Source organism: Tribolium madens, unplaced genomic scaffold (assembly GCF_015345945.1).
Source record: "Tribolium madens isolate multiple individuals breed KSU strain unplaced genomic scaffold, Tmad_KSU_1.1 Scaffold_97;HRSCAF=244;Tcas5.2_LG3a, whole genome shotgun sequence".
NCBI lineage: Eukaryota > Metazoa > Arthropoda > Insecta > Coleoptera > Tenebrionidae > Tribolium > Tribolium madens.
In genome coordinates, this window is record NW_025401069.1 from 4,642,659 (window position 1) to 4,655,166 (window position 12,508).

Genomic DNA, 12,508 nt, shown 5'->3' on the forward strand with positions numbered 1-12,508 from the left:
GATGAATTCGAAAGAGTTTGTAAAAATTTCTTTCTTCTAGATAATTCAGAATTGAGCAAAATGGAGAATGGCAAAAAAATCAGGTATGAAACTCTCTTTTTTAGTGATTAAAAATCAAATTGTCATTTTCAGCAACATCCAAACTATACCATCAATTGTACAAGAACTCAAAGATTTGAGATGCTGTGATGGTGATAGTGTTGCTTTAGAATGCAAACTTGGAGGAAATCCACCTTTTGATGTAAGGTGGGAAAAAGAAGGCAAATTAATTCATTTAGGAGAAGATTTTAACGCTGAATTTGACGGCGAAACTGCCACTTTGTCTATCAAACAAGTCTATCCCGAGGATGAAGGCGAATATACTTGCGTGGCGTACAACGACTTGGGGAAAGTCTTCACTTCTGCTTGTCTATTAGTGGACTGTAAGAAACTTTCTTTTTTTTGACACAATTATTAAACTTTTATATTTACAGTGCCTGAAGAAAAGGAAAATCTTCTCAAACAACAACTAAGACAACCCTCAAACTTAACCGTCAATTCTACGACCGCTAGAGCTTCACGAAGTGTTTCTCCACTTCCTCGTTCCCTTGCCTACCCCCCTGTAACCAGTCGAGGGTATCGCATCAGAGCTGCGCCCCCAAAATTCTACGCAATTCCCCACAATCGTGTAGCTGAAGAGGGCGAAACTGTCCGATTCCAGTGTGCCGTAGCCGGCCACCCCGACCCTTGGGTAACCTGGTCAAAAGACGGTTCTCCCCTCTCTTCATCTTCGAGGATCACTATAACGGAAGTAGACGATTTGAGGATTTTAGAAATTCGGGAAATCACTCCACACGATTCCGGCATGTACAAAGTTGTCTTGGAGAACGACGTTGGAAGGATTGAAGCTTCAGCAAGACTGGAAGTAATTTCGCATCGTTTTGCTTCTGCCAGAGGCCTTCGAGCTCGAAGTCTGTCACCTAAACCCCACGATTCGTACGGAAGGGGTTTTGGGGGTAGTTCAGTGAGGTATGGGAGTACTGCTCGACTTTTCTACGACATTCGTTCAGTACCTACGCCTTTCTTGAAATGGTACAAAGATGGGGTGCCTATTGCGGATTCGGCCAAGTTTGAAGTTTACCATGATAAGGGGGTTGCCTGTTTGGTTGTCAAAGAAGCGACGTTTGGGGATCAAGGGTCGTATAAGTGTGTTGCGACAAATGGTGAAAATTCAGTGGAATCTATTGTCGAGTTGAAGATAATGAAAGAAGAACTGGCGCCAAGGATTACTAATCCGCTGCTAAAGTCGCTCAATGTTACCGAAGGAAATCCGGTGACGTTGCGATTAGAGGTTACCGGAAGACAGCCGTTTGATGTTGTTTGGATGAAGGACGGATGTGTGTTACCGGATTGCGCCCAATTCCGCCAAAGTTGTGAAGACGAGTTTGTTGTCTTAGCAGTGAACGATGCGAAATCACAAGACTCGGGCTGCTACACATGTGAAGTCTATAATTTGTTTGGAGAAGCATCTGCGAAATGTCAGCTGGTCGTTCATGGTAAATATTAAAGGACAATTGTGATGATAAAGTAGAATTTCATTAAGTGTTCTTTATGGAAGACATTATTGTGTCTTAATGACCGTTTAAGTGCCGTTTTCTCTTTCGCATTTGCTCCATAAATTTTCTGAATAAATTGTTACAAGCAGATACTGCCCAGATAAAAACAACAGCAAACGTTAACCTTCTCTTCGTGCAGTCGTGAAGTTATAAAATAACACGGTCGCGCCCACCGTTCTATAGGCGCCAGTTGAAGAACTGCAATTGCCTTCGAATATTGCCACTGCCAGTGAAAAGAGGGCAGACAAATTGATTTACTTGCCTACCTTATCGCAATATTTTGTACGTTTATTATTTAGGTAGCCGCTTTAATTGAACATCTTAATTAGTGAAATGCATGTATCTATGTTACAGAAAAGTGCGGTAAATCGTTCGACTTTGTAAAGTTCCCATCGCCGGTGATCACAACGTCAGGAAAAACTGTCAGTTTTTGTGTCAAAGTGAAGAATGCGGACGCAGACAAGCCGAAAATCTCATGGGAAGTTGCCGGAGTTCCTGTAACTGTAGGCAGCAGATTCCAGGTAAGTTTCAAATTTCACTGCATTCTTTTACACTTCGTTTTTTAAAAAAAAAATATTTCGTTTTATTATAAAAGAAAATTTATTTATTCGAAGTCCGAGTGCAATTGACATGTTTACATTTGGGTTCTTTGTTTTTAATATAATAAAAATAAATTCCACCACGCAAACTGTTTTTATTATTTTATTGTTATGCAAAGTTTTAAATATTTAAATTTAATGTAGTAAAACGTGTCTTTTCATGCAATAGGCCTTGCACTGTGATATTTGAAAAATTTTGTAATATTTCGTGAATGTCATTTAAAATAATAAAAGTCTGTGCTCAAAACAATCAAAATTTTTAATAACTTAAAATTTGGTATACAATATTTTCATATGTTATAACAGATGTTGTTCTTTTCAAATTTATTTTTGTGTCAAGTCTGATCCGTTTGAAAATGCAATAAATTATATGCATCTGATAAGAGTGAGTGTTGTAGTAAAATCAACTATGATTTGTTATTTAAAACAATTTGTTTGCGAGAAAACGGTGTAAATTATGCAACCAACAGAAAATCTACTTTTTTCAGATTTTTGCTGATTATTTCCGTGATTTGAAATAAGAGACCGGTAATTGCATTGAAATAATAAATTTAGTCGGTATCTACTTTGTAAAAAGTAAAAAATCTAGAACGAAATCGTGAAAAGTGAAAATAAAAGAATAATTTTTTTAATTGGTATTTTGTTTTACAAGCAACTTGGCAAAAATAGGTAAATCCCCTTTTTAAGACGCAAACCATTTTAATTTCACGACTTTATATTAATTTCCACTACTCAATTTAATAATAATTTATATTTTTTCCTTGGTGTATCTTATTTTTCATTTTAATAAATGGGGTATGTAAATAAATAAAATAATCGAAATTTGCGTAATGTTTTTTCAAAATATGAATTAATAATATAAAGTTTTTTGCAGCGAAATCAGAATTGAAAGAAATGATTTTGTGATATAAAAGTGATTTGAGGTTTTACATCACTCATATTTTATTAAAACTTTTAGATAATTAGTTACAAAACTGTATTTATCTATTTCAAATTAATAAATAACAAAATTGTTTTAAAGTTAACCTGTTATCACTCTTATAAATCTTTTTTAACGCTGTAAAGAATGTTAGACATCAAAATATTGTATATTTTATAACATCACGTTGAAGTGATAACCACACCAGAACATTGAAAACTTTATTATTGATCCACCTAACTAAGTCACTACAATAATAAACCCAATTTCTTCCATATTCTGCTACTTGTCCATTTCAATTAAACTAAAGCAAATAAGGAAATGTAGCATTGCACATCCTTTCTGATTTTGTTCCGGAAAAGTACCGAAGACATGAATATTCATATCTTCGCAGTCCGTGATAAATTTGTAAAAGAAGAAGTGAAATAACTATCTGGGAAGCATCCCTGTTCAACAGGTTCCAGTTTATTTTTCATAATAATTATTGACTGACAGCTTCAATAAAATCAGGCGTCGTCACATCTTTTCGCAATTTCGGATAATTAATATCCTTGAAAATTACTAAAAAACCATTTTATTTAGTCGGTGCACACCTGCTCGCATGCAACGACCTCCGCGAGCAAGATAGATCACGTTTTCGTCCCTATGTTTACCTACTGGTGATTATAGGTAGAGGAAGATGGTGACGTCGACATTCTCCACATTACCGGAGTGACACATCTCGATGTTGGTGAGGTAAAGTGCACGGCTACGAAGCAGTCGAAGTCGGCGACTAGCGCAGAAGCCATCACTTGTAGCACTCAACTGACAGTCGTGCCGGACTTGGATAGCTTCGTTGTGCTTGAGGGTAGCAGTGCTAGTGCAGCCTCCATGGAGGCGTTGAACGGAGTGTCTTCGGGAGTTAAGAGTGATGTGATGGTGGTGTCTAAAATCGACGAACCTGCGATGCTCCTGAGGAAGCCTCAAGACACCACAGCACTAGTAGGTGATAGGGTGCTGCTCAAGGCCACTTATATGGGTCATCCGGAACCTACGGTCCGATGGACGAAAGCGGTAAGAAACATACCTTCAGTACAGAGTTTACTTTGTTGCATGTTTGCTGCTTCAGCAATTTTTTTAATCAAAAGGTCAAGAAAGTTGCCATGTGCACGGCTTCTTCACTAACTATAAAAAAGGCGAGGACAAAAATGTTGAAATACAAAAGGAAAGAGAACGTGCAGTCTGCTACTATTATAAAAACTCCACTTTTTTGAACTGTTTAAGAGATTCAAAGAATTTTTATTGCAACTGATACAGTTTTTGCTGGATTCCTGAAGCTTCTAGAAAATCAACTTTGTTTTCAGGGTCTCAAATAACTAAATATTTGAGTCAATTTCAAGAACAAATAGATTGCGTTATACAAATTTATCTTACACGTTTTAGCTTTTAAATTTTATTTTTCCTATATTTAATAATAAACCTTTTATGCTTGTTTCGTCTAATAATTGTTTGCATGTCGAGTATTTTTACAGATTTTATTGCAATTGAGATAAATTATTGAATCCGCGAATTTGGTTTTGTTTAATTAAATTTATTAACTACCGAAACGAGATAAACATGTGGATACCTCTGAGTGGGCCAAATTGATCATTTATTGCCAATTAAACTGTTGAGATAATTATTTGCCATGAACCTTTATTTAACTTTATGATGACTAATGAAGTCTGTTTTAAAATTATGAAAAGTAATCAGAATTGATTTATTTTCTTATTCATTGTTGGGGTATTTAAATATTTTTTGTTTATTTTTCTTGTGACAACAATTTACTAAAATATCTTCATTTGGTATACTTATTTTATGTAATGTAATTATAGTCTAGGAGTAAGTAACTACTACTAACTACCTCAGTAAAAGGATTTACGTTTAAATTTTAAAAGGAAAATTAAACTCAATCAAAATTTTGATATTCTCTATGTACTCCTAACAAGACAAATAATCCAATACGTGTATTATTATGTTAAGAAAACATTAATAGGTTAAATATTTAAACTATTATAAAATTATCCTACAAAGTTTGAATCAACTTTTGTTGTTCCTTGTTTATCGAACTAACATTTCTTGTTGTTGTAACGTAGTAACAAATGGTTACTATTTAAAATATATTGCTTGTCAAACCGATACTCACTAATTAATTTAGCTAATTTATACACAAGTAAAACAAATGAGAGCTTATTATCACTTATCAGACGCACATTACGATTAATTACAGTGAATAATTACTACTCCTATTACCTTAAAATATTTCTTTCTTTTTAACGTTTAGTAAATATCAAGATATGGATTTATGAGTACATATTTACAAAAAACATATCACAATTATTACACGATTATGGCTATTAATAAAGATTATTTGTGTAACTACTTTCGGTCGTTTTTTTTGCCTTTTATAGCTACGCGATGTTTCAAAATCCAATACCGATTAAAATTTTACTTAATATAATATGTAGGTAGTTTAGTAATTAAATATACATTATTAATTATTAAATTTAAGTCGGTTTATAATGAAGAGTAGATGTCTATTTTTTTGCTGAAAAATCGTAAATACATTTCGATCAAAAATGATGATACATTTTTTAAAATAGACCTTGAATTATTTAGCTACTACTTACGAGTATATGATTTTACAGAAATTAGACTTAATATAAATATTAGTAAATGCTAATGCTGCTATTAGCTCATAAAATCTTAAAAAAGTTTATTTATATGTATAATAAGAAGCGAAGTTTTTTGTCAATAAACTAGAAAAAATAAAATAGTAAATATTCACCAACTTAAAAAATGATATAGTAATTAAAACCAAAAATACTCGGATAAACGTAAATTCTATAAAGTGTACAAAATATTTTTTTGTTTTTAATATTAAATCGCTATAGCACCCAATTACCAGTGACAAAAGTTTTTGCTTTGTTGGCAATTATTACATTTTTTTTTTTAAATTAGGTAAGTAATTCAAAAGGTTTTTTTTTCTAAAATTTATCGTTAAAACGTTTCTTTTTTGATATTAACAATTTTCGTTGCTAAATAAATACTAAGGGATAAATAAGATTTGTTATTGTTTTATTTATTAGTGTATAAAGTAAATCAGGAAACACTTTACCTATGCACTATCAACACCAATGCAACCAATTTACGAATACGTACAGTTCCCAATTTAAATATGTAGTAAAAATTCACTACATTTTGTATAAGATTTTGAAGAAGCTTCAGATTTCTTTGATTTGTAATTACACGAATTTAGTACTGTTGGTATAGTAATTAGAGGTTATTATAAAGAAAATTGTAGAAAGGTATTTTTATTTTATACTGTTGAAACAATGAGATGATAACCAGTTCAAATTTCTTATTTTTTAGGATAATAGAGCTCACTGTAATTACCGTTATTTTATATTTAAGTAGCGGAACCCATTTTTAAAAGGAATATCTTTTATTTACTTTTAATTGCTAAAGTTTTCGTATAAATAAAACATTGACGTGTTTTTTATTAATTGAATATTTTTTATCTTGTTTGGCTGGGTGCCTTTAGATTTGATCTAATTATTGTTTTAAGGCTACAGTGAAAGGTTCATGTTTCTAAATCCTTGACTATCGTGCAACAACAAAAGTTGATTGTTTATTTGCATCACTTTATTTTGATGAAAATTAGAATCTATTCATTCTATAAAATGCAGTACTATACCTACGTTCCTGAAGCGTATTTACAAATTAACAATTTGCAACCAAAAGGTATTTGACGTTTACAAGAATTTTAAATGTAAAACATAATACGTTTATGTGGGCAGGCACAGATATCATCAGCATCCATTTACATGAAAAAGTTTATTACCCCTTGTCGTAAACCTACTTGTCTACGTGTTCATTATCGTGACTAATGGGAACCCACCAAATTCCACAATCATTATACGGTTTAACAAAAATTGACCATACACGTGGGTACAAGTATTTTGTATTTTTTATGGATGTAATTAGGAGTGACTAATGGATTTACCCGATTTTAAACGTAAAAGTGGCACAGATATGTGTTTTCCATTAATTAATGGAATCAAGTCATAATGCAAATTGACCGATTTATAAGCAGATAACCAGATAATAGGTTTTTATGAAAAAAATGCATTTTTCTCCATTCACCACGCCCGATTTGGTATTAACATTTCAAAAATTTGATTCGAAATTGCGATAACATAATTTTAACGAATCGATCAAACTTATTGTGTGCAACTTTCACATTTCGTTTGCAAAAATAGTGTGTTGTAATCTTGTTGTTATTAATTTTTACACAAGGTGCGTGTACAAGTGTTAAATACTGCGACAATGTCAAGGTGCTTAAAGCCAGATTTGGACTAATTGGAATTGTTAGAAACAACGCAAAAGCAGATTGAATGATTGCAAGTTTGATCAAAATGCGCTCCACATATTAATAAGTTAATAACAATGTTTTTACGTCAGTGTTGTGATGAAGCCAAGTTTTTATGTAAGAATGCTACTCAAGTACGCAACATGACTCACCGTATGACTTTAAATAATTTATATTTGTACCGGTTCATGCAAATAACACTTTAGATATAAAAAAGAAATTTAAGTTGAAATGTCATTGCTCAAAGTATGAACTTTATTTACAATTACAAGTGTTTAACTTTTTAAACAATGTGGCTTCTGGCTTGTCATTCAAGTGCATCAAGTATTAATAAAAATATAAATATAACGACATAAATCTGCATTTCATTTATAATTAAATTTAATGACATAGATACTACAAATAAAACTGATTCTTTTTGCTTTTACCAGAGTTGGAAATTATGTAAATATAATTTATTATTATCTAAATTCCCAGCTGTACTTACCGGATTTAGGCGATTTTTATTGCTGACACACTTCCTTAACATCCGTCTAAGAAAGGTCGTTACAATGATATTTCAAAATAAACAAAAAGAAAACACATGTGTGTCATGTTCGTTTATGTGTGTTGAATGCTCTTCTCAATAATGTTTAGAGAATCTCGTGTTCTGTAAATTTTGAGAAAAATGCAGAGCGGACTATACTGATGACTAAATAATTATTTGGAAACATTTTAATTTAATTTTTGAAAATGGAGAAGAAAATTTGATTTAAGTATCTATAAAAAAGTTATTAATCAACACTGGGCTAAGCAAATTCCGAGATACAAATTGGAAAATAGTATCTAAAGCTCAATTATATCAAACACAGGGAAAAAAACGTTGAAAAAATTTGGAGTGTGGTTCCTTGGGTGAAAATAAGAAAAAAAGTTTATTTGATCTTATATCCGGAAATGCTTCTTGAGGGAGCTAAAGCTCCTTGAGGATGGCAGGCACAAGGTCTTTTTTTCAATTATCTCAGTAACCAGTGGACATAAGATCTAAAAAGTTTACATTTGTAGTCATTTGTTGTCGTTGAATCTATTAGTGATATCAAATATTGTAAATTGTGTACCTTAATAAGGAGGACGAGGGCACTGGAGTTAATCTATTTAAGGCGTAAAATTTTGCTTTAGAAGAAGTTTTTTAAATTTTTTGGAGTATGCGGATTTATTGGCTAATTTTCATCACAAATCACAAAAAAAAGGTTAATATAAATGTAATGAAAAAGTGCAAAAAAAGGAATATGTTAATATATCGAAATATTGGTACCATTTTTTCTCGTACAACGGTTCATTGTATTTCTTTTTGGTATTCATTGCAATGCTAATAACACTAACAATTGGATTAACACTACAGTTGATGTTTGCTTATGTTTATTTATAACTGTTTAGACTTTGGTATTGATAACCAAATGAAAATTTCTAACTGTTTTATCAACAATAAGTACTTCATTCGTTTTTTTTTTTAATTGAGGACCTTCTTGTTCCATTTATGACTTAATATTTGATTTAAATTGCGATAATGAACAATTACTGCAATGTAATGTACAAATATTATTCATAAAGAATATATACACACTATATAAATGAATACATAAACCTTATCTGACTAATTTTTGATAGAATAAAGTGTCAAAATCTGTTTTATTACTGCATAAATCAAAGTTGCAAATAAATAACTAGAAATGACATCATGAACCATATAATAAATTACTCTATATTTGCACGTGTTATTGTAAAGGGCATTTGAGAATTGAACTTCTACATTTACAAAAATATACTTAAAATTTCTTTTTTTTATTGCAGGGTAAAGAATTAAAGAATGATGAACGGACCAGTATCACATCTGGCGACGGCGTTTCTTGTCTGTTGCTGCAAAACATCACCACTGACGACAGCGGAAAATACGACGTTTCCGTGGAAAATCGTTTCGGGGCCGATTCAAATTACGCATCTGTTTCAGTTGAAGGTAATTTTATATTCTATGTTCGACCAACTTTTATTGTCCTTAATTAGAAAGACGGTAAAAAGCAAACTTCAACATTTTATAGGCAAGCAACAACAGCTTGATATGAATACAGGATACTCCCCTCTAAATTATACCATTAATAAATAAATCGTCTAGGTATAATGGAATAAAAGAAACTATTGTTTAAGTTGCTGAGACAATAGTATCAGATTTCTGTACTTAATTACGAACGATAGAAATCAACAATGAATCGTGAACAATTAACAACAACTTTTTATTTCTTATTACATTATTATTAATTCCATTTATTGAATCTAATTGATTTACACATTTCTCTCACACACAAGCAACAGTATAATTGAATTTCTATAAGAACAAAAGATGTTTGTGATTGGTATTTTCTTTTTTCAACAGCATTTTTCTACAAACTGCAATGTTACGGCTTACTTTTGATGGAACAGTTTGGCACAATGATAGACCTAAAAAATGCAAATATTACTTAGTAGCAGAAACGCATAAAGATTAAAAAAAATACTTAATTTTTTTATTATAAAATTTTAATATTTGAGAGCTAAATTGAAATAAACTGTTGTATGCGCTATGTGCATAATTAGTGATTATAACCCAAGGGTTTTTTTAAATACACTTCCTTGATACGTAGTAAATTTTTTCTTTAGTTTAATTAATTTTTTTTCTGAATACAAAAAACTCATTTAAAATTGCAGCGTATTTCCTCATTATACCTACCTACACATAAAGTGGACGCATAGAAATGAACTTAGATTTGAAATAGAAAATATATTAAATTTTTAAATTATCTGTTAACTTAAGAAATTGTTTGCATCGAATATAATCTTGTTGTTGTTCTAGGACCCCCGGACCCTCCAAGCGGAAAGCCATGCGTCTCCGCTATCATGGACAGCATCACCGTAGCGTGGAGCAGCTCACCTTACGACGGAGGAAAAATAGTCACCGGTTTCGCCGTCGAATATTCCCTCGCCGGCAGCGATGTTTGGTCAACGGCGACTGAAAATTGTTACTCTTTGAGATATACAATCAAAGGACTTCAACTCGGGGCCCGATACTTGTTTCGAGTACGTGCACAAAACGTTCACGGTTACAGCAAACCTAGTCAAGAGTCTGATCCCTTACTTTTAGAAGAAAAAAGTAATAATCTAATAAGTTTTACACGAATTTCTTACAAATTATTTTTAGCTGATTCGGGCTTCGAACCTCGAATTGTCACTCTAGAACCTGGGCCGGAATTCAAATCGCGATTTGAAGTTTTAGAAGAGTTGGGAAAAGGGCGATTTGGCGTCGTCCACAAAGTTATGGATAAAACGAGTTTACAAAAGCTCGCCGCTAAATTTATTAAGTGTAGGACCTCCAAAGATAGAGATAAGGTGCAGGAAGAGATCGATATTATGAATCTTTTAAGGCACCAAAAACTTTTACAACTCGCTGCAGCGTTTGATAATCCCAAAGAAATGATCATGGTGACGGAATAGTACGTCTTAGAGTACTTTTTTTGCCAGAAATAATGATTCTATTGTTGCAGTATCTCTGGCGGAGAATTATTCGAACGTGTGGTCGCCGATGATTTCACTTTGACTGAAAAAGACTGTATCCTCTTCATGCGCCAAATATGCGAAGGCGTGGCTTATATGCATAGTCAAAACATAGTTCATTTAGATCTAAAACCGGAAAACATCATGTGTCACACACGAACTTCGCACGAAATCAAAATCATCGATTTTGGTCTTGCCCAAAAACTCAATCCTGACAAACCAATTCGAGTACTTTTCGGTACTCCGGAATTTATTCCACCCGAAATAATAAATTACGAGCCTATCGGAGTCGAGTCTGATATGTGGTCTTTGGGTGTCATCTGTTACGTATTGTAATTAAAATTTATGGAGTGAAACTTCGAAATCTTATCCTAATTGTTTACAGATTATCCGGTCTTTCACCATTTATGGGAGACAATGACGCTGAAACTTTCGCCAACATCACCAGAGCAGATTACGACTTTGAAGACGAGGCTTTTAACACAGTCTCGCAGAATGCTAGAGATTTTATCGCCGCGCTTTTGCTCAAAAGAAGAGAGTAAGTTGAACGAATATCACCACTTTTTAGTCCAACTTAAAAAATTTCAGAGATAGGTTATCGGCCGAACAGTGTCTAAAACACATTTGGTTGGACCCAGAAAGCCATAAAAATACCGTTGTGCTCTCCACTGATAAACTCAAGAAATTTATAATAAGACGCAAGTGGCAGGTATGCTGTTTTTCACTAACTAATATTAGCATATGAAGAGATTGTTTTGTTGAACGAATTTAAAATACCTACTTAAATTTAAAAAACAGACATTTCATGATGCTAATGCATCTAATAGCATGTTTTTCTTGTTTTTTCTTTTATTTGCATGTGTGTTGTGTGTTGCTTATTAGAAAACCGGAAACGCAATCCGCGCATTAGGACGAATGGCGACTCTTTCAGCAAGTAGACGTAATTCAGCAAATTCAACTCCTAGTACTCCTCGACCATCGATAACCGGTTTAAAAATGTCCAGTCTTAACGAAGAAAACACAAACGGTGTTTCTCCATTTGAAAATGAGATTAAATCCTTACCTGAAGAAGTCTTATGTAACAATAATGTGGACTCATTTAAAGAAAACGGGTTTGAAGAAATGGAAAATAAAAAAGTAATACGTACTAGAGCTCACAGTGAACGTAGCGATAGTGGAGTGAGTGACTGTTCCTCTCATTTGACAAGTAGTTCTTGCACATCTACTCCTCTTTTGGGAAAGAAATTTCCTATCAATGAAGAACCGGAACCACAACGTAAAATTTCAGACAATGAAACGTCACCGAAATTCGTTTCTAACACTTCTATAATTTTGAGTCCTGCTTGTCGTATTAAGCCAATTGAGAAAATTGACGAAATCAAAAGACCCGATGTGTTAAAACTGGAAAGTAAAATTGATACACTAACCAAAAAAGTGACTTCAAAAT

General features: G+C 32.7%; 1 protein-coding gene across 2 annotated transcripts in view; it reads left to right on the forward strand.

The window, feature by feature from the left end:
• The window catches only part of LOC123015027 (titin-like), a 65,016-nt gene that overhangs the window by 51,629 nt on the left and 879 nt on the right, over positions 1 to 12,508 (forward strand). Inside the window, exons 20-31 of one of the 2 annotated variants that reach the window (XM_044414441.1) lie at positions 41 to 83; positions 133 to 422; positions 474 to 1,535; positions 1,950 to 2,116; positions 3,783 to 4,166; positions 9,331 to 9,493; positions 10,364 to 10,660; positions 10,709 to 11,000; positions 11,052 to 11,393; positions 11,447 to 11,599; positions 11,650 to 11,770; positions 11,944 to 12,508. In XM_044414441.1, the coding sequence (XP_044270376.1) occupies positions 41 to 83; positions 133 to 422; positions 474 to 1,535; positions 1,950 to 2,116; positions 3,783 to 4,166; positions 9,331 to 9,493; positions 10,364 to 10,660; positions 10,709 to 11,000; positions 11,052 to 11,393; positions 11,447 to 11,599; positions 11,650 to 11,770; positions 11,944 to 12,508 (3,879 nt within the window). Of the gene's footprint in view, positions 1 to 40; positions 84 to 132; positions 423 to 473; positions 1,536 to 1,949; positions 2,117 to 3,782; positions 4,167 to 9,330; positions 9,494 to 10,363; positions 11,001 to 11,051; positions 11,394 to 11,446; positions 11,600 to 11,649; positions 11,771 to 11,943 lie in introns of both variants that reach the window. The other variant, XM_044414440.1, reaches the window with a different exon arrangement.